This window comes from Leuciscus leuciscus (genome assembly GCF_965113295.1).
Source record: "Leuciscus leuciscus genome assembly, chromosome: 24".
Taxonomy (NCBI): domain Eukaryota; kingdom Metazoa; phylum Chordata; class Actinopteri; order Cypriniformes; family Leuciscidae; genus Leuciscus; species Leuciscus leuciscus.
The window spans coordinates 18,462,186-18,484,102 of NC_138723.1; the positions used below are offsets into that span (position 1 = coordinate 18,462,186).

Genomic DNA, 21,917 nt, shown 5'->3' on the forward strand with positions numbered 1-21,917 from the left:
ATCTCTCAGCAGTCAATAGAGCCCATTTATACTAACCTGCAAAAATGGGTTGTTAAGAAATCAGGTTATCAAGGTTATCAGAGCAATGAGTAAATTAACATATGACAAGCCAAATCTGCATATCAAAATCTATTCAGTATTCAGTTGGGCAGTCCTGGCCTAATGGTTAGAGAGTCAGACTGGCAAAATGACTGCTCACTGCTCCAGGTGTCTGTGTCCATGGTTTGCAGTGTGTGTGTTCACTACTCACTGCTCCTAATGTGTGTGCACTAATGCGCGTGATGGGTTAAAAATGCCAAGTATGGGTTACCATACTAGGCCGTCACGTCATGTCAATGTCAATGTCACTGCAAGCTGGCCCGCCTTCAAGAACATCTTAGCCAGTCATAACAGAGTTCATTTACATAAAGTATAGCCTATTTAACTCAAAGAGTCAGTGGTCAACCTATGGAAGACAGAAGTGTTCAAATATTTTACTTTTTTTTGCTATTTCACACTTGGTGAACCCAGTAGCTCAGAAATTATATTTACCTTCAAATAAGTGCATGAAATTGTTTGTGGTGCTTGTAAAGAACCTGTTACTCACTCAGTAGCAGACATAATCCCTTCAGCTCCAAGTAACACCTCTTCTCTGAGTTTGTCTCCTGGTAGTGATGGCGTGGGAAACTCTGCATCTTTCCTACGTGGCAGGTTGAAGAATCTCCACGGCGCATGACTCCCGTCGTCATCCAGGTTTACTGCTGCACTGATGTACGGGGTAGGCTCCAAGGGCTCGGAGTATGCAGGGGGAAAAGGTTGGGTGAGGGAATCCAAACGGGCGTCATCTGGGCCCTTCTGGAGGCATGGTTCTGCAGAAGGAGGGTAATAATGTTGGCTGTGTGGGGTGGAGGGGTTTTTAATGGCGTCTGAGGCTTCCTCGCCACGTTCGCAGGGGTGAGGGCTCAGTGGTGGTGGCTGAGGGGAACCGACCATCTCGGTCGGGCCACTGTTGCCCACGGTAGCTCCGCCCCCGCTGTGTAGCTGTGGCGGTTTTGAGCCAGTGCTCACATCAGATGGGCGGAGCCCAGGAAATCGTCCACCCTCTTGACCTCTAAGAGCCAAGCGCTGGCCTGCAGAAGCGTCAGTTTCCATGGGAACATCTTCACAGACTGAGTTGCGGTGGTGGAAGGGTGTCTGCGGGCGTTTCTGCTGCTTGTCTCCCTTTTCGGGCTTCTCTCCGGCTTTGTGCTTGATGGGCGGCTGCTGCGTCTGACCGGCACTGGGCGGCTGACCAGGCGTGCTGCCTCCTCTCTGCTTCAACGTTTTGTGCCTGATAAGAGAAAGAAATATTTTAATTCAACAGGGACATGAGTTATGAACTGATGACAACACTAATAAGAAAGCCTATTACCAGAAATCATATTTTTTTTAAATCATTTCTTTTCACAGACTTTTTTTATTTTTTTAATAGGCCTTTGAGACTCGTAACCGAGAAATGTAACAGTTTCTTAATTAGCTCATTATTTAGAATTTTCTAACTATTATTGGATCCTTGAAAAAACTAAACACTTTTGAATAAAGATTCTCTGCTTGTCGAGTCCAAAGACAGGTTTAAGAAACAACCATTTTAACAAGCACTCCACTCCTATCAAGAGTCTGTCTGACCTGATAACGTGTGTCCACACTTTCTCAGAGATATGTAAAGCTCCGCAGCTGCCAGAGTTTCCCTGTGGGATCCCTTTTACAGTGTCTCTCATTTATAATGTTGTTCTTCAGAGGCAGTTACCATCTCAACTTCCACAGAATCTCAACACACAAGCCTGTAGGCTTTTATCCCTCCCTTAAAAAAGCAAAGCTTCCACAACGACCACTTATGTTACAAAGCCAGGAAACTTCAGTTTGGTTCAGATATCAATCAGTGTGGTATATGTATGCACGTTAATATTTGAGAGAGAGGCTTGAGTGTGTAGTTCATGTATAGTGTGAGGAGTTTAGGGGTCAAGGAACTTAATTTAGCCCATATTTGTAAAAGCAACCACAGGGGCACTTTGAGGTTGGAACTGTAATGGTGAGTATGTAGTCTTATGTGACCTAACTACAGTTTTGAGTCAATAGGATTTTTTTTAAGAAATTGATATTCTTTTTTTTTAGCAAGGACGCATTCAATTTATCAAAAGTGATAGGGAAGACATTTTTGTTGTTACAAAAGATTTATATTTTAAATGAAGCTAAAATTGTTTGTGAAATGCAACTGACAGTAAGAAAAAATGTTTCTTGAGCATCAAATAATCAGCATATTAGAATGATTTCTGAAGGATCACGAGGCACTGCTTTGCCATCACAGGAATACATTCAATTTGAACATGTATTAAAATAGAAAACAGTTCTTTAAAATTGTAATAATATTATTTCACAATTTGCTTTACTGCATTTCTGATAAAAAATAAATGCAGCCTTGGTAAGCATAAAAGACTTCCCCTATATCAGTGGCATAGAGTGGTGTTCTGAAATGAGGAGGCAATGTCCTCAGTTTTGTCATGTTTTTATATATATATATATATATATAAATCAAATGTAATCAAATGTAAATTCAACACTTAATGTTTTCACATTTTCCTGCTTAAACATTACATTAAAAAGAGAACCCAAATACAATTCTATTTAATATTTTTACTTTAACCATGTAATGTTCTATTTATTAAAACCAAGTATAAATTTGATGAAAATAGTGTTTTTAAAGTCCCTTAAAACTCATCTCTGATCACCAAAATTACATATTTATGTAAAAAATTTTTTTTTAAAAATCAGTCTAAAATCAGTATCCTTAGAAATGCTTTGAACAACTCAGAACGTCATTGGAGAAAGGCATATATAGTTCATCATAACATCATAATATACATCATATACAAAATTCACCCACTATATTGCTAAATGTACCTGATTTTTCATATCAACAGAAAAATACGCCGGGATAACCTGGCTTCTCTTGAGACTTCTCTAATGATAAAGCCCGCCCGCACGTTAACGGTTATAAGGTAGTTTGTGATGTAAGAAATACCGGCGATTTCAAACCGCGTTTTTGAGACTGTCTTTTTTTTTCACTGCAGTTTTAAGGAGCAAATACTCAGCAATGCTGCTGACTTATGAGTTTGCACATGGTTTGTCTTAAAGCATATTAAAAACACCACATAGACATATAAACAACATTAAAAACTTGATTTTCACCACAGGGGGTCTTTAAGCATTTTTCCATTTATTCCAAAATAATAACTATAGGCAGTAATAATTTAAACAATATATTTTATTTGTGTATTGATGTTCAGCTGTTCTTTTTAATACTAGTCATCCCGTGCGGTAAACACTGGTTACAGACAGTTCTTCAGAGAAACATTTACCGGCACAACCAAACTTAACAGCAAAAAAAAAAACGACCAGACCACAAGGGAGTCAAAGATAAAATTATACCCTTTTATTCTCACACTCAAAACAATTTCACATGTAAGCACACAACAACACACAGCCACTCACACACACATACACAAGCAGAATGCTAAGCAAGCAGAATGCAAAGCAAGCAGAAAGGATCTCAGTCGATGCATGGTCATTTTCACTTCACGGGGGGACTCCGAGTTTCATCATACCTCTCAAGCTGGGTCTCTTCCAAAAAACATATTTGGCAAATGACAACAGTCCCACAGCGCCTGGCCTTCTTTTGGCCTGAACTGAACAGCTACTCAATGAAGAGAAAGAGAAGACGACTAACAGCAAGACCACACAGCACTACGCTGTATGTATGTATGCACGCTTTCATGTACTTGCTGCTTCTTGTTTACAAAACCATTATCAACCTGAAGTAGGCATGTCAGCAGCACCGATATTACTGGAATACATTGATAATGAAAGTCAATCTGAGTTCTTTTCAAGTCCTGTCACAGCGTGCCGCGATATTAGTGTGCATCTATTACAATAACTACAGTTGGGCAGCGAGTCAGCTACTGTCTAATCTGTAAACACAAGTTATAACAAGTTATTTTCTGTAGCATGTAACCAGCATCAGTTTGAACAATGACTATTTACATTATTCTGCTCAGTGGAAATTACTGCACTCTTCTAAGAGATAACAGCCTTGTATGTTTATTTAATACATAATTCACAATCTAAACATTTATTATTTCTTTGTTTTAATTTGTTCTCTTGCTTGTAATTTGTTTCTTTTTCCACATATCTGTTTTTGATATCACAAAAACTCTAAGCTAAAGTACCCTTCATGAAGCAAGGAACAATAACCTACCACACTTCATTCAAACATGAATTAATTACCACCCTCTTTAATTATGAAACAAATACACACTCAGAGCTCTGTAATGATGCTGAGTGTTACAATAAAATTCATAACTGTTTTTTAACAATTATGCTACCAAGCCAAAAGGGAATTCCATTTGTTTCCAGATCACTTCCATTAAATATAAATCTGGATAAAGAGTTTATGTAAGAGTGTAAAATACTCAGAATTCACAAAACCATGCAAAAACATTCAAGTGGAGGGACCAAGATGTAACTCAGCAATTTACAGAGCTGTAAGACTAGATACAGCCTGATACATAAACATATACACAATCAAAACATGTAGACTACATAGAATATCTAAGCAAGTTCATTTTTGCTCTACATCAGAGACTTGACACCACTTAAAAGGGCAGCAAACTAACATTTGTGAGCAGTAGCACTGGAGCCACAAGGTTTTACAGATGGTGGCACCAGCACCTGATTTAGTAGCGCTGGGGGGATTTTTAATCAAAGGTAGATAGAATTTCACTCTCAAAAGGTTGTTGGAACCCAATACCGTGGTTTCAGTTAGCGTTAGTACATTAAATCCATGGTGAATTTTGGTAATTTGTGGACTGAAAAGCCTTCTATACTAGGGCTGTACGATTAATCGCAATTTACACATAATAGCACCAAAACCGATTTGGCTAATCACGATTTTGACATCGCGATTATTTTTATGTGCAGCTTGTCATTGATGTACGGCTCTGTAAACGCCGCTCCATCTGAAAGCCCTGTGAGTTTGAGTCATTTATAACGTGCATTTGAAAAAGCAACACGCATCAAACATTTTTCCAAACATTTATGAACCTCTTGTCCAACAAAAAACAACATTTAATAAAATGCTTTTACTACAAACTCACTTCACAATGACAGTTGAGCATCCTTCTATGAGATGATGCGGCTTCTTACAAGAATAAAGCAGTTGTGTGTTTATTAGTCATGTTTAATCAATCAAAGCGTTTCAATCTTCTGTTTATTCAGCCACAGATAGTATGATGCCCGATAGGGATCTGCTGGAATTATGTGCTTTATCGTACTTCTGCGGCAGGGCATATTTGGCGTGTGTGCGTGAGAGAGCATAAAATAATCACAGCCTTTGCCAAATCGCGTGCGGTTTCATTGCAATTAATTGTGCAGCCCTATTCTATACCCTCTTTGTTCATGGCATATTTCTACTGGTTTCCACATCAGCGCTGTTTGATCTGATATCTGTGGTTTGAATTTGAATGCTTCTCAGTAGATCTTGCAGCGATGTTAATACAGCTGCAAAATCAAACACTTTCTCACTGGATCTCCAATCGTGCTGTTTAGTTCCGCTTTCGATTTGTTTGCCGTTTGATGCCTTTCATTTGCAATCAGTGCGCACTGGCAAGAAAAAAGGTTGCAAAATGCGACCATTTGGTTGTAGTCTGGAGAACTGCTTAACACAATCACTTAGAAACCAGTTCCTCTGGTTTTCACAAAGAGCTTATTTAATACTCCATGACAAATGTAATGTCTGTCATTTTCAAGAGTGGCATATAACACTATAAGAGCTGAAAAGCGATTAGTAGCAGCAGCAGTGCGTGGTGGTTAAACAACGAGAGCCTACGAGAGTATAAGGCTAAGTGAGTTTGCATGTTTGTACCTTGAACAGTTGCAGTTTGATCTCTGTGTGGAGTCAACAAAGTCCCAGGCGCCCACTTTCATCAGCGTCTCCTCCTCGCTGGTCCCATTGGAGGCTGTGGCGGAGAATTTCCGTCTGTGGAGACACGATGAAACAAGATTGGAATCAAACTTTGTATCTTCAGAATGGCTTTCTAAATAAAAAAACCCATGGTATTTCGTCAAAGCTAGTAGTTGTACGTTTTACTCGAATGAAATTTTCCCAGGGTAGATTTTGTTTTGAAAGTCAATTTCTGTATAGACACATACCATTAAGTCTTGGCTACACAAAAGCTTTATAATGTTTCACAAATATTGCACAGGAAATTTTTTTTTAATTTGACACACATTGACCTTTTGGAGTAAAGCCAGAACTGGCAGAATAGAAGTCACAGACTATTATTGCATTTTTAGCTCAAATTTAAACAACAAAATGGCAAAAAGTGAACATGCAAAAATTTCATATTTTGGCCCCAACATTTTTAAACTAATAAATTGCATTAATTTACTATCTAAAATGTCACAACACAACCTAACATTTTAGTTTTGGAGGACAGAAATAGATTTTTCCTAAAATGGATTAAACAAACCATTGCACATCTGTGTAAATTCAAAACGAACACCTTACAGAAAAGTTGTGAAAAGTTCCCTGAGTAACAACTAGCACCAATGACTTGTATTTGCTTTCTTTTTCTCTTTATTAAACTAATCAATGATAAGACATTCTGAGGCTCAGATATGCATTGTACCAGTTTTAGCAGTGCATTGTTGCAGTGCAGCTTTGATTTATCTTGACTGTGAAATGGGATTATCTGATGTAAGATTTGCTCTGAGCTCATCTGAGGATGTCAGAGCACACTTACTTGTTCTGAGCTCGGTTGATGTTGCACTCTTGCCAGACGCCCTCAACCACCTGACTGGCCATCCTGCGTGGAATCTTGCCACCATGGTGACTGGTGCTGTCAACACTGAATCCATCCATTGCCATCGGCAACCGCATCCACTTCTGTGCCGAGTGAGAGTGAACTACAGAAAGAAAGAAAAAGACAAAAAGTTTGAGTGTAATGGATCTCGCCCATGAAATGAGATGGGTATGGGTTTGAGTTAAAATAGAGGCATGTTCACCTGTCTGAGCTTCCTCTGGTGAGGTGGGAGGAGTCAGGGTCACTGAAGAGATGGCAGGGTCACGGTTTGAAGCAGGCACTTGATGGCCGTTTGAATAGACAGCAGTGCAGTGCGACGACCCCGTAGGTGTTACAGTGATCGGGATGTCTGACTGCGGGACTAACACTAGGCATGCAGGATACACCATGCGCACACCACCTGGAGAAAAATCCCATGCATTAGCACAATGAACAATTAATAAATGCACACTAGAGATGTAACAGTGATCAAATTCTCCCACCGGTTAATCGACTTGTGACAACACCGGTAAAACCGGTTTCGTTGGGGGGATTGGGGGGGTGATGTATAAAATGAAATAAATAAATAAAGCGCCAATTCACCCGTTGCAGGGAGTTTGATTGACAGGCGATTTGAGCAATCACAATCCGCCATTTTTGTCCGAAAGCAGTCAGGAGATTTACGTCTGTGGATTTGCACTTGAAAAACTGTGTGTACTGACGTCTTTCTGCGATTAAAACAACAGTCCTCCTGATATTCATTCATGTTTATTTGATGCTTAACTAAGGAAGAGATGATCGGTTCAGCTTTACCTGAGGCAATCTGTCACGACACATTGAAGAGTCACAAAACGGTAGGCCTATTTCAAGAAGCCGTTCGCCGGAGATGTGTTAAAAGATAGCGGAGTGCACTCTTATGAGGAAAACTGACATTTGGCATAATTTGTGTGTTATGGTTCGTTAAAGCCCGAAAGAGAACTCGATACTGATGCGAGTCTTTCTGTGCGTTGTGTGTGTCACATAGGCAGGACACTGACAGACAGCGCGGCCTCTTTTTTTCTTGTTGCGCTTGAATGGTTTAAAAGCATTTGCATTAATAAGAGCGTTATCATACAACACTAGTCAACGGGTGACAGAAAAAAAACGTATACTGCGTTTTAAATTGGATAAATATTTTTAACGCTTTCAACTGAAAAAAAATTGCCGCAGTGAGCAAGTGATGAAACCGGTGTTGCGACTGAACACCGTGTAACACCGACTATAGTAGCAAGCCTAATGCACACTTGTACATGCATACATGTATAGCTCCGCAATGCAATTAGTTTAAGACTTTACCTAACAGACTTTTAAGTAAAATATATTTTGGTCCAACTCACCAACAAGCACTTCCACTGCTGCTAGAGAGTCGTCCTCCCAGTCGATGTCCTCCATTTTGTCCTCTGCGCTCTCCTTGGAGGTGGGGCTGATGGGATAGAACTGGTTCCATTCTTCAATGAGCTTCTGTGTTGGAGGGTCAGACAGCTTGAAGGACTGGCCGGTCAATGTCCCGTTCAATCCAAATGGACTCAGAATCACTGTAGGGAGAGTAAAAGAAGAGATTTATTGATACACACAACGTACAGAACACAAGAGATACTGGTCGATAGTGAAATAAAGGGCAATAATCTGGAACACAGGCCGGTCATGATTATCTGATTAATTAAGATTGAGATAATCATAATCACGGTGTTCTTTTCATCCTAATCACAGATTGCCACTCAAATAAAACAACAGTGCAAATGGAAAGATCTATTAATCTTAAAATTTAACGATATTATAAATGTAACATTATTATCAATACTAATAAATACTAATAAAAAAAAAAATCATATTTAAGCATTAACAATTATAATATTTAAAATATTGGGTCATTCAACTTTATGCAATATTTCTGTACAAAAGACCAAAAAACAAAAAGGAAAGCTTTGTGCATCAAAGGGATAGCTTACCAAAGTAATTTACTCACACCCATGTTCCAAATCAATAAGACTTTCGTTCATCTTCAGAACACAAATTACGATTTTTTTATTAAAACTGAGAGCTTTCTGTACCTCCATTGACAGCTATGCAACTACCACTTTGACGCTTCATCAAGAGATTGTAAAACTAATCCATATGATTTAAGTGGTTTAATCAAATTTGTTTTATTGATCAGCGAACAAACAGAAGCTCAACCAAGAACAAACCTCTTGCAGAAGCTCAAACTTATAGAGATTACTTATGACACGAGAATGAACCTCATTGGTTCTTGCACGTCAAGCGAACATGCTTGAGTTTCCGTTTACCACAACTGATGTGTGAGTTGATGAATGTTTATATCTAAATAAAAGCTTAAATTAAATCTGTTGTTCAGAAGTGTTTCTTCATTTGGACTAAACCACTCAATTCATATGGATTAGTTTTATAATCTTTTTGAAGCCTCGAAGTTTAAGTTGTGTAGCTGTCAACGGATGGACATAAATCTCTCAAATTTCAACAAAAAGATCTTTATTTGTGTTCTGAAGAGGAACGAAAGTCTTATGGATTTGGAACGACATGAGTGTGAGTAGATGACAGTTTAAATTTTTTGGGTGAACTAACCCTTTAAGCTTACAATGTGAAAGACATGAGGGAAAAAAAGACTATTCAATTGTTAACTGTAATTGTATGATATCTAAAAGCCCGCAAAACAATTTTATAATTGTAACAACACTAGCTGGTGAGAAAAAGGAATTACCAAGACCATGTAACATGCATCAGAGGATAATCATTTAACCATTTTGCCCTTAAGCAATTCACCCATCATGTAAGTACTTGTGTTAACATATTAAGGCAAAATAACCTCTGATAAAAAGTAAAATCAAGTGGCAGTTATATGGAGTTGTCATTGGAAAGTTGCTGGTTCTTCTGATGTAAAAAGCCCAGCATATGTAGAAGAAACACATGAAGAGTGAAGAGCGTGTAATCAGAACAGGGCCAAAGCAAATGAGTCTATGAAGCGGGGAACACTGTACAAACACTCCCGCCTGGCTCCCTCTCAACCGCTCTCTCCACTTCTGTTCCTCATTAACTGTGGTCTTAAATGACTCCTCCACTGCAGCCGGGTCTCTTTCCTTCCTCCTTTCTCTCAGACACTTTCTTAAACCCTTTCATATCAACACAGCCTCCAGTTACTGCCAAGCAGCACTCATTCAGGGCCCATAAACCAACTTAAATAAACAGGTTACTCAGAGGGAGAGAGACAGAAACAGGATGAAAGAAAAAGACAAGGAGAGAGAGCAAGACAAGGTGACACACAAATATGGAAGCAACAGCATCAGTTTTCACCCTATTGGTATCTTACCAAAACACTTTAGTTTCTCAAGAGCAGCTCTGTTACATGCTGTTTTCATGCCTAAAAAAAACAACTAAACATAGCGGTAGGTAGTTAAAAAAAATTCCCAAGAAAATCTCATATTGTACCACCTGATATATTGATCCACATTTTGGGGGTTAAGAGGAGGAAGGAGCTTCCAGTGAGAAGGGGTGTGGATGAATCCATCCTGTGTCCTTCCATTAGCCGGCTCATTCCATGGCCTTCATCACACAAATCCATAAAAGCCGCAATGACAGAGGACACCTCCGTCCATCCGGAAGAGGTATGGGAAGAGGGAATGGGGAGGAGGGGCTATACAAATGGAAAGGTGGCACGATTCATCTTTAATGGGTTTCAGTGGCTTAAACCTACACGCTTTAACAGCGATCATTATCCTTTATCAACACTGGAAGACAAAAGCATCCAAAATGCATTATTTCAAGCTGACCAGACCTAACAAAACAAACACGGCTTGTTTGCAGAATGTCTCTCCAGGCAAAAATAGCTCTTTTAATATCCGACAGCTCCCTGATTGAGCCAAGGTGACGGGGCCGGAATTTGTTTAGCCTCTGGACCCCCGGCTCGTCGCAGTGCATCAGAAAAGACTACGCTGAAAACCACAAAATATTTACAGAAAGGAAGCCCGCCATTGAGCTCTTCAGGCAGGTGTCAGGGTGGAAGGTCAGAATTTGCATTGCAGGAGAGCTCGAAGCATTGAATCTACTAAAGATGTATCCGCATGTCGGCCATCATTAGAGAGAGGTCTGCTGCTCTGGTCTGCATTTGATTGGGGGCATCACACCGATATAAAGCAATTTTCAGACAAATAGGCAAACAAATGTATTCCAATATCACACTGTTCACCTCACATTTATTCTGTCAAGCAATCTGTACACTACCAGTCTCTCTCTCTCTCTTCTGCTCGGTTAAGTGAGCTATGAGTTCATTACACCCCTCTCACTGCTCTTTATGAGGTCATAGTCGCAACACTCGCACGCTCACTAATCCGAGACTGTCAGAAACGGTGAGCAGCAGACCAAAGGAGATCGAGAGAGAGCAGGCGAGTGAGAAAAAGGTCAGCTGGTTCCAATTGACACATCACACATTCCTGATTCACTGCAAAGGTTATTTCCCATCAAAAGGATGAATTATGTTTTAAAACTTTAATTTGCAGGAACGCAAACAATCTCAATTATGCAAAACAACATCAGATGTGATTCTAGCGCATGGTTCTGGGAGCAGATTGGTCAATACAGCGTTCCAGCCAAGCTTAACTACACAATACTAAATGAAACCCATTCAAAAGTGAGCATCACAAGCAATACTTCCCACTGATAGTCCTTGGGTACATAAGAGCAACTGAGGGCTTTAAAAATCCAGTTAAGGTCTTAAAGTCAGCAATTGTTTTTTTCCCCGTTGTGATGTATATCCAAGTGAAACGGCTTCTCAAACAAGAAAAAAAAAAAACATAGGATGGGACTTGATTTTGTCCATGGAGAAATCATTGGCTGGTTAGACCATTGTCATTTGCTAACTGCTGAAATCTCATGTTAGTGACAGTTTGCTGGAAGTGAGGATTATTTGCCCAGCCATCGCAGCAGTGCAGACGAAATCGGAGAAGAGATGTCATTGCGAGGAGGAGGGGAAGTTAAGGTTTTTGACTGAAGATTTTGAAGGCACAGGAATTTAAAAAAAAAGTATAATATGCACAGATAAATCATTAATAATAACACTGCAATATTCCATAAAAAAAAAATAAAAAATTATTTAAAGGCACCCTTGATTTCCGAATCACTAAAATATGCTTTAATATATTATGTATTTTATTCCACAGGTAAGCAACTGTTTGGATACCTTAAACAACAGAAAAATAATCATTGTTATATAGGAGTGCTGGAATGACACGTTGACGTAATCGACATAATTAGTCGATTTGTGTGGAATGCGTATTTTGTCGTTGAGCCGTTTCTGTTCATCCCCAATGATGGTGGCTCCGACTCCCGGCATGCTGAAAATCAGCTGTTATTACAAAAATATCGAACTTGATTTCGATCCTAGTCGAATAAAATGACCTGTACGAGTAGGAATTTCGTTAGAATGAAATCAAATACGTAAAATAACTTTATACCACTGTAACGTTAATAAAACTTTTTTACATTAGCTCATCCATGAACATGATTTCTGCCCAATTCCCAACGGATTTCTTTTCATCGGCTGTGGAGGTGAAGACGACATATCCCGTGATTCCACACTCATTCACAGCGCCTTTGTTTTGAATAAGTATCCTCTAGTAGGGCTGTGACGGTATGGGATTTTTTCTTACCGCGGTAAAGAAGCAACAAATCTCGCGGTTTGGCGGTTAACCGACCCCCCACCCACCCAAAAAAAAAATAAAAAAAAATAATAATAAATCACCCGCGGCCGCGTCACACACTGCAGACGCGATCAAGAACGCATGTAGCTTGTAAATGACAATGGAAATGAATAACATAAAGCAGTATTCTTTATTAACAAATAAACAAATTAACATTTAATTAAATTGTAAATATTAATAATTAACTATTAATTAAGGCCGGCGACACACTGGCTGCATGGTGTGAGTGTGGCGTTTCTGTTGCGTGTCAGCTGCGTGGCTTTTTTTTATGTCTTTGCACACCAGAAACAGCGCTGCTGCTGCTAGGTGACATATAAGCCTCATTGGTGATATATTCGACATATGGGGAGAGAGTTGTGGAAGGCCTATACTTAATGTTAAACATAAATATATAACAGCAAAGACAGCGTCGGCAGTATTGATGGCAAAATAGGCTACATAATATTTCGTTCTGTATTGACAGGTGCAATATTTGAAAATCGATCATATTTTTTTTAATTTCATTTATATCTGCATTTATGTCAAAACCTAAACTTTCAAACATCAAAATGTAATTTATTAATATGTATTCATGTCAAAATGACATACAAACATTTTTTTCCTATTCTATTTTGCCAGGAAACGCTTCCAACAGGCTTGCGTGAAAAATAGGCGCCAGTTCTATTTCTAGCATGCACGCTTTTTTCCGCGCGGCTCGTGCCGCAACTGAGACGCGCGTCTCACGCAGGCAGTGTGCAAGCTCTAACCTGTTAACATGGGAGCCGAAATAAAAACGGACACGCCACGCAGCCAGTGTCGCCAACCTAAGGTAGGTGTGCTGCACTTAAGTCCAGCAAACGCCACAGGATGGTTAATTTTTCTAAGATGTGGTCTTAAGTTAGTGGTATTTCCTCGCGAGACAGATACTTTTGTGCAACAAATACGGCATATTGCCTTGTCCAAATTCACCGGGTTCCCCTTAATTGTCACCTGCCTCAAAGGCGACACAGTGTTTGGCTTAGACACTATACTCGTGGCTATTTTTTGAATAATGTCATTCGGCTAGCGCCGTCAACTGTTTGCCTATACCACATAAGAGATCGCTACTTGCAATTAAAATCTAACTCCAACTGTTTACGTCATGCTTGTCTTTTATGCCTGTGTTTGTTTGTATTTAATTGAACATTATCTGTAAACATCACAAGTACTGAAACCTAGCAGTTAATTAATAATAATCAGAAACACACAAAAAAATAAATCCCCCATATGTTTAATGGACTGTCCCTCCCTTGCGCAGGAAGCGTTTTTTTTCTCCAGAAGCACTTGAACATGGGACTCGCAGAATACAGTAAATTATAAGCAAATATTAATGTGTTTATAGTTCATATCACACACCATATGCACTCCTGTAACTTTCAAAAAAAAAAAAAAAAAAGAAAGTGCGGTGATGACCTCACACCGCGGTAGGCATCTCATTAACGCGATATTGCGGTGATGCGGTTATCGTCACACCCCTATCCTCTAGCAGCAAATTTGCATACGTTGCTTTTAAATAGGCCTAAATCTTCTAAAGTGAGGATTTACTAGGGTTGTGCCAATGGACGATATCATCGTCCATCGTGATGGCTGACCGACATCACGATGGAGAGCCACCATCGTGATGCCACGCCCCGTTGGCCGCTGGTACTTTCACTTTTGCCGCAGAGACCCTTTATGTCCTATAAATGTATCGTATTGTTGCTAATCCGCGCAGATTTCAGTTGACGATTATGTAAAGTTAATAACAAAACATGAATGAGAAAGAAAAGAGCAGGATGTGCTATTGAAAAGAAATATTAAAAGCACGATAAGCCGCGAAAGAGAACTGAATTCTACTGACAGGATGCTGCGCACGCGCTCCGAGCGCAACATAGTCTTTGTCTTCGGTTGCGCGCCTGAACGGCCAAATAAACATTTCAAAATGCCAAGCCGAGTATTCCCGTTGCGTAAACACAGTAGATGTAAGTAGCTACAATGTGCACTCTCCCTGTCTCTTCGTGATCGTCAGCACCCCCCCCCCCCCCCCCCCCCCCGACGATATCATCGTCCATCGCGATGTTTTACTGTAAACATCGTCAACTGCCAATTTAGGGGACATCGCCCAACCCTAGGATTTACCACAAAGTTATCATCACTAACAGCCTTTTGGAAGGACCACTTAATTCCACTTTTCTATTGTACTTAAAGGGTTGCGTAATAAAAATATCAAATCATATCCTTTGTTTCGATTTTAAGATTTAAGGATGTGCAGAAGCCACCGTCAGGACGTCAAGCCCTGCCCACGTTACTGGTAATGAAAAACACTTCCCTCTTTCCCAAGTATTCACAACAGGAAAAGGTCTTTAACTCTATTTCTGTATTTAATTTTTAAAAAAGTTTTTTTTTATAAGAAGGGGCAGAAAGGATGCCACTAGGCTTTACTAATTATAAAACTCATCCCATTTTAATTGGAAAGGAAATGCTGGAAAGAGTAAAAGTGTGAGGAGAAACAAAAGCAGAGGAGAGATGGGGGAAAAGATGAAAAAGCATATCAAGTAAAGAGTGTTCTATCACCTTGGAAAGGGCTGGAGGCCTGCTGGGCCAATGTCAGGTGCTCCTCGCTCAGGTGGTATACGGGCTGGTGCTGGTTGATCTCCACGCTGGTGCACACATTACTGTCTCCATGCAGGAAGAACGTGAAGGAGCAAGACAGGTGTTCTCTAAGAAAGAGAGAGAGAGAGAGAGACAGGTGCTTAAGTTAAGCAGCAACATGTGCTTCAAAAAGAGAAAAAAAAAAAATATTAATTGGAGACCCAACAACTAACGACATATCATTGATTGGATTTTTTATGTATTTAACTGCCATCTGATGTGATCATTACAGGCCTAAGAAAAAATCGGATTAATTTGTAACTAAAAACAGTGTTGTCAATATTTCAAACATGTTATAAACATCACACATCAATAAGATGCAAGTGTCTGGTCTTTGACCTCAAGGATTACACTGCGTTTGACTGTGCTCTTCATGAATGCATTAGGCTCTTTAATATATGTAAAAGGACAATAACACTTCTAAATTAATCACACTCAGAGCTTTGTAAAGCCTGAGCTCTGTGAAAATAAGTCCAAACTACACCAGCTTCCTAATATGTGCTTAAAATCCTTTGTTCCACGGTGCATTAGGGTAGCTCTGCTGATCTGGAATCATTGCAGACATTAAAGCATCTTAAAGCAAAAGTAGTCCATTGGTAAAATTGCTTGACCAGAAAAACCCACTTGTATTTCCATGAAATGCCACTGCATTATGCTTTAAAAGGAAACATTTGTAAAATAAAAAAAGTTCCTGCATAAATTAATTATGCTCGCTACGGCAATTGTTGCTATTGCTCATAATTGGGAGTTATTTAAATATTTCAGTGATGCTTTGGATAAACAATATATAAAAGTGTCAATATATAACAGCTTTTGACTGCGCCTCTCAAGCTCAGCTTCTTGTTCATCTTCTCACCGGAACACGCACAGCAGCTGAGCAACGCATAGCAGCTTGTGATTCGGTCCACTGAAGAGGTGCTTTTCTATGGCTAGCAACTTCTATGTTGGGCCTGTTTCAACGGTGAAGCACTTGAACGCCGTAGCAACGGCTGTTTTTTTTATTTATTTTTTTATCTCCCGCACCCCCCTGCAGTATCGGTGCGCCCCACACTTTGAAAACCACTCATTTAGAGAACAGAATATCACAAGTCTTGCTTTTTTTGATTTTTTGAGCCTGGGAACAACCCAGAACATCTAAAGCCGGGTTCACACTGCATGATTTATAAGAAAGTGTTTATGGATGTGTCTCTGGTCCAGCCATTGTCCCATACAGTGTTACTGGGCCTCATTTATGAAATTAACATATGACAGAAATCTGTGTGTAAGGCCGTTTCTAGTTAAAACGTGCCATTTATCAATATGGACGTAAGCAGTGGCTACAATCAAATCTCGCGTCAGGTCTCAGCTCGTGTACGCAAGTAAATTGCGATTAATCGTGCAGCCCTAATTTATAGCTACTTATTTTTAATTCTTGTTCTGTTCTGAATACCGTTAAATGTAAAGGATTTTTTGTGGAGTGAGGGGGGAAATAGCCTCACTTGACTATAGTGTTTATAATGTTTGAAAATGTTTTGTGTTATTTATCGGTATTTAATATACATATAAATTAAAGTCATTGTTTGCAATTACGAGGATAGGTGTTTTTAGAGTAAAATCAATTTCTCTTTCATGAGATTACTTCCTCTCCTAGGGGCGAGGCTTCTTAAATGTGAATTTTTAGGGGCGTGATATTCAAATGACGATTGTATTCAGCCGCCACATTTATCAACGTCCGATCATTTGTACGATGGGATTGGCAGCATACGAATGTTTCTGCGCTCGTTTTTATGTTAGATAAATGAGACCCACTGAGAGCAGCTTTATAACTATGGTCATTAACCTGAAAAAGTCTGTCCGAAAAAAAACAGTCCAGGCAGTGTGCCATCAATATGGACACTGCATTTAGAGTGAGAACCATAGAAGAGGATTGGCCACTAACCCACAGAGAGACACTGATTTGCAACTACGTCAAGCCTAAACTGAGTAAACTTGCCACACTGACCCCAAGCACTACAACAGCTCTTGGTCTTGCTAGGGGAGGATGTTTTACAGCAGGCTGCCCCCTGTAGAGATATTAGCACAACTGCGATCTGACGTTATTTTAGCTGCACAGGTCTTAAACGTTCTCAACAACAATGCACACAAAAGGAAGCTCTCGGAGCGAGCTCAATCCTGCTGCACCATCAGATTTGATCACATGGTCTACACACAGAGCGTGCTCAATAACAGCATGCTCCTGAAGTTCTCTATTCAGCAGCAGACAGAACGATCAGTGTATGCATCACTGACCAGCTCCAAAACAAAAACGTGACCTGTGACCACTGTTCCTGCTCGAGTTTACACCAGTCCAAAATTAACACTCAACCAATGAAAAAAAAAAATTGTCTTTGGAAACGAGAAAATAAACAGAGCGACACGTATTGGGACTTCTGCATCTTCAGACAACTTATCCCTTTGTGGCCAATTCATCATCAGAGGTTTAACTAAGATTCATACTATTTCGCCTTCACATTTTTGAGACCGAGCTTAACCAAGGGACTTTATGGATGTACTTGTATGATTCTGCAAGTGGCCGTGCTTTTTGTCACAAATATGCAAAGAAAAACAACTAAATAAAAATACATAAACAGTTCAAAAGTGTAGGGTCAGCAAAAAATTAAGAAATGTATACTTCAGAAATGACGTTAAATTGTGATCAAGTGACAGTAAAGACATTTATATGTTACAAAATATTTCTATTTCAAATAAATACTGTTCTGTTTAACATTAGCATATTAGAATGATTTCTGAAGGATCATGTGACACTGAAGACTGGAGTTATGACTGCTGAAAATTCTTAATTTTTAAATATTAATATTTGAAATTGTAATAATATTTCGCAATATTACTGTTTGTAGAATATGTTTGATCAAAAAAGTGCAGCCTTGGTGAGCATAAGAGACTTCTTTCCAAAACAAACAAATGTTACCGACGCCAAACTTTTGAATAGCAGTGTATTTTTAACAAACATAACTGCAAAACAGTTTTATGGTCTCTGCATCAGTCAACCGATGACAAAAATAGAACTCTCAGGACACCAGCTACTCCTGATGAAACTAGCTAATTATGATGACCGCGAATTTCATCTAAAAAGCAAGAAAGGAAGAAAAGAAAAAGAGATCCCAAACAGCTAACCCAATGAGGTTTAGAGGGGAAAATTAGCAGAATGAAAAAGCATTAGCAACAAACAAAAAATTAAGAACAGCTTGTGGTGAGAAAAACAGCATGAGAAAAAAAAAAGAAAACGAGGGTTAACATTCCACCGTTGTTGTAGTGTTGGTCTGTTACTGACTTCCTGAAAGCAGTGGCTCTGGTCAGGGCGTAGCAAACTACTACTAGCAAAACCCACAAACACACTTCACATCTAAATTCAACGACTTTACACATGCAGCACACCCAGGTACAGGCAAGCAGGTGGTGTAAGCGGGCGGCCCTGTGGCCAAGTCATCTGAAACGCCTCTGTCTAAGCATCCAACATAATTCACATTTAACTTATCATGCAGAATGTTCAAAGAGCTGGAGTGTTTAACAATGTAAAACAAGAGAGATGATGTAAACGTTGTCAGGACAAACATCACAAATTCAGACATTTACTCATTTATATTTTTAATTTTGGTTAAACTATTCCTCTAACATGTCACGTGTCTAAACCACATGACTAACTGTCTGTCTTCTGTCACCAGACCAATAGCAGTAGCAAGATCAGGTGATCAACTGAAGGAACATGTCGTTACACAGCCTCTCTCCAAACCAGACCCCTGGAAGACATCAGCCACTGTATTGAAGTGCATTACTAACAGCAAAGAGTTTACCACAAATAGAGAACTGAGACTCTCTGAAATACCTTCAGATTAAAGCAGTCGACCACAGAGCAATGGCAGTTAACACACAAACATACACGGTCTACTGCATCCATCAAAGATCCTCCAAACAAAGCCTTTACACACACACACACACACAGAGGACATCCTCTCACTCATTCATAATGTGTGGCCTTTAAACGAAGCGCGCAGAGTCAATAACAGAACTTAAAAGGCCTCTAGATTAGACAAGAGCTCATATTCTGCATGCTTTAAATGTTTGCCTCATAATAACAGCTGAACAAACCTGGCTAGACGTTTCTCAAACAAAATGTTAGTTAGTCAACAGTCACTTATGCTAATTAAATGTTTATTGATCTTATGTAACAGGCTTTCACTAAATACAAAGTCAATGTTCTAACTAAAAGAGGACCTGATTGGCTCAAAGCCATAGAGACTCTCAATCTTGGCAAAGATTATCACAACAGCCACAAAGGGATAGGTTTTGAATTAAGCTTTTTTTTTTATAAAACTAATAAACAGCAAACAATTAATAGCGGTGCTCCCTAGAGACTGTATTTGGATTTCAAAAAGTGAAGTAATTTCTTAGCTACAAAAATCAAAGACTTTTTTTTTAAACAACTATGATGTAGACTGATTTTAAAGAGCAATATGTACAGGTGCTCGTTTTCTTTGTACATTTGTGCATGTAAGCATGTAATCTGCTTCTTGAGCCAACAAACCCCTCCGAAATGAGCCATTACACCCTGTCTTCCTCAATATAGGCTACCACCCATAAATTCCATCCTCAAAATTAAACTTTATAGGAAAGGGACTTTCCTTAATAAACATGCTTTTTGAAAATAGGGGGAGGTGCCAGACTGGAGACCTTGGAACATCTCCACAGATTGTAAATCTATTCACTGCAGACACCCTTCACACACACTCCTTAGAGCAAAGAAAGGAGCTTCTGATGAAGTCAATCTCCGGGGTCAAGGCCAGATTGCAGTGAGCATCTGTGGAGAGGGAGAGGAGGTAGAGGAGAATGAAGAGATACGAGATACCAGAATAAAAATGGAAAAAAGAGTTGAAATTTCAGCATTCACCATTGATATCTATGACCAGTGTGTAGTGTCAGTAGTAGTGTGTGAGTGGAGAACAGGAATGGGAAGTGAGAGAGTAGGAGTTCTGGAATGTCAGGAATCTCACATCAGTCTCTTGGAACTGAGCTCTGAAAGCAGCAGAGAGGATCTGGGAGCTGTATTCTGGGCAGGGTTCTAAATTTACAGCAATCTTCTGGACCCGCCCTGAATGATCCAGATTTACTACAGTGCGTTTATCTGAAGCTGTCCAGGAGTGAAGTGTAGAAAAATGGTTATCAGACGATTTAATGATGTAATCTGGACATGCCTTTGAACTTGAACATGAAACAAGGACAAAATGAAACAAGGACTGTTCCTATCTCATCCAAATTGCAACAACATAGAAAAGATTGAGACAGATTTTTTTCAATGCACAAATTTTGGGGGGAAATCCCCAGAATTATGTTCAATGTGGTAAAAAATTGTTCAACTGAGCACTAAATTCTGACTGGTAGTTAAAAGAATGAAATTGATCCAAATCTTTAAAAGTTGGCATGAAATGGAAATTCACCCTATCTATTTTTTTAAATGATCTGGGTACGTTCTGGCAATTTGATTTTCTACTTAAAAAGAAACGAGAAACAAGAAATGGTTAGATTATAGTTTTTTACGTTTTGTTTAATAAAAAGGAAAAACAAGACTTAAGAAGTTTTTCAGATTTTTGGTTAAAATTTAGTTTATTAGTTTATGCTTTACATTTAGTTTTGAATGTGTGGGCGGCCCTGAAACGGCCCTTTAGTCAATAGTTTAGGACGCAGTGTGAGCTCCCGCAGTGAAAGTACATAGTACAATTTGTCCTAAACATGACACAAGCTTATATTAAAAGGTGGTATCAGTGATTTCAGGCCCAAAAATATTTTTATCACATTCATCTAATCTTTCCTAACGATCCGCTAGCTGCCCGCCCCATAAGCATGCCGTCAAAAAAACGCGTCTCTGTAGGCAGCCTAGGCTCTGAGATCTGCACACAAAAACAAATGGTTTAGCCAAACACTCAAAACCAAAACAAATAGTGTTCCAACCAATCACCGACAGGGGGAGGGTGTTGTGAGGTTTTGAGCCAGCTTTTTCTTCAGCTCTGACTTTGCGTGCAGCCGTGCACGAGCACAAAACCTCACAGCACCCTCCCCCTGTCGGTGATTGGTTGGAACACTTTGTTTTGGTTTTGAGTGTTTGGCTAAACCATTTGTTTTTGTGTGCAGATCTCAGAGCCTAGGCTGCCTACAGAGACGCGTTTTTTTGACGGCATGCTTATGGGGCGGGCAGCTAGCGGATCGTTAGGAAAGATTAGATGAATGTGATAAAAAATATTTTTGGGCCTGAAATCACTGATACCACCTTTAAGGGCTTCAAAATAACTGGTAAGATATAGTTAACAAGTTTAAAGCAGCTTGCCCTGTCAGATGCTCTGACAGATACTGTTGCTGACTGACAGATAAATACTTGCGCTGTTTAATGCGTTTGAGATGTGGTGCTTTCCTCAGTGCTTAACTTACATTTCACAGGTATATTCTCCATCTGTAAATGTTAGAAATTCAAACAAATATGTCCATTTCACTGTCAGGAGAGGACGAGCCTTCTGCAAGTGAATCTCCGCTAAAATTCAAGCTTTCGTGAACGAGCACCGCCACACTCATGCGCGGCATACAGACGGAGCAAAATAGAATAGTAGCGCAATAATTCTGACTAAAATATACATATTGATAA

General features: G+C 39.5%; 1 protein-coding gene and 1 long non-coding RNA gene across 2 annotated transcripts in view; one reads left to right on the forward strand and one right to left on the reverse strand.

Moving 5' to 3' along the window:
* Positions 1–21,917, reverse strand: part of med13a (mediator complex subunit 13a) — an 87,407-nt gene that overhangs the window by 32,385 nt on the left and 33,105 nt on the right. Inside the window, exons 4-9 of the mRNA XM_082157127.1 lie at positions 15,173–15,318; positions 8,231–8,428; positions 7,078–7,275; positions 6,816–6,978; positions 5,936–6,049; positions 587–1,309 (exon numbers count right to left, since the gene is read on the reverse strand). Coding sequence (XP_082013253.1) covers positions 587–1,309; positions 5,936–6,049; positions 6,816–6,978; positions 7,078–7,275; positions 8,231–8,428; positions 15,173–15,318 — 1,542 coding nt within the window. The remainder of the gene's footprint in view (positions 1–586; positions 1,310–5,935; positions 6,050–6,815; positions 6,979–7,077; positions 7,276–8,230; positions 8,429–15,172; positions 15,319–21,917) is intronic.
* On the forward strand, positions 14,096–14,984 carry LOC309488819. The gene is made up of 2 exons (XR_014202285.1): positions 14,096–14,171; positions 14,745–14,984. It is a non-coding gene; the product is annotated as an uncharacterized lncRNA (long non-coding RNA).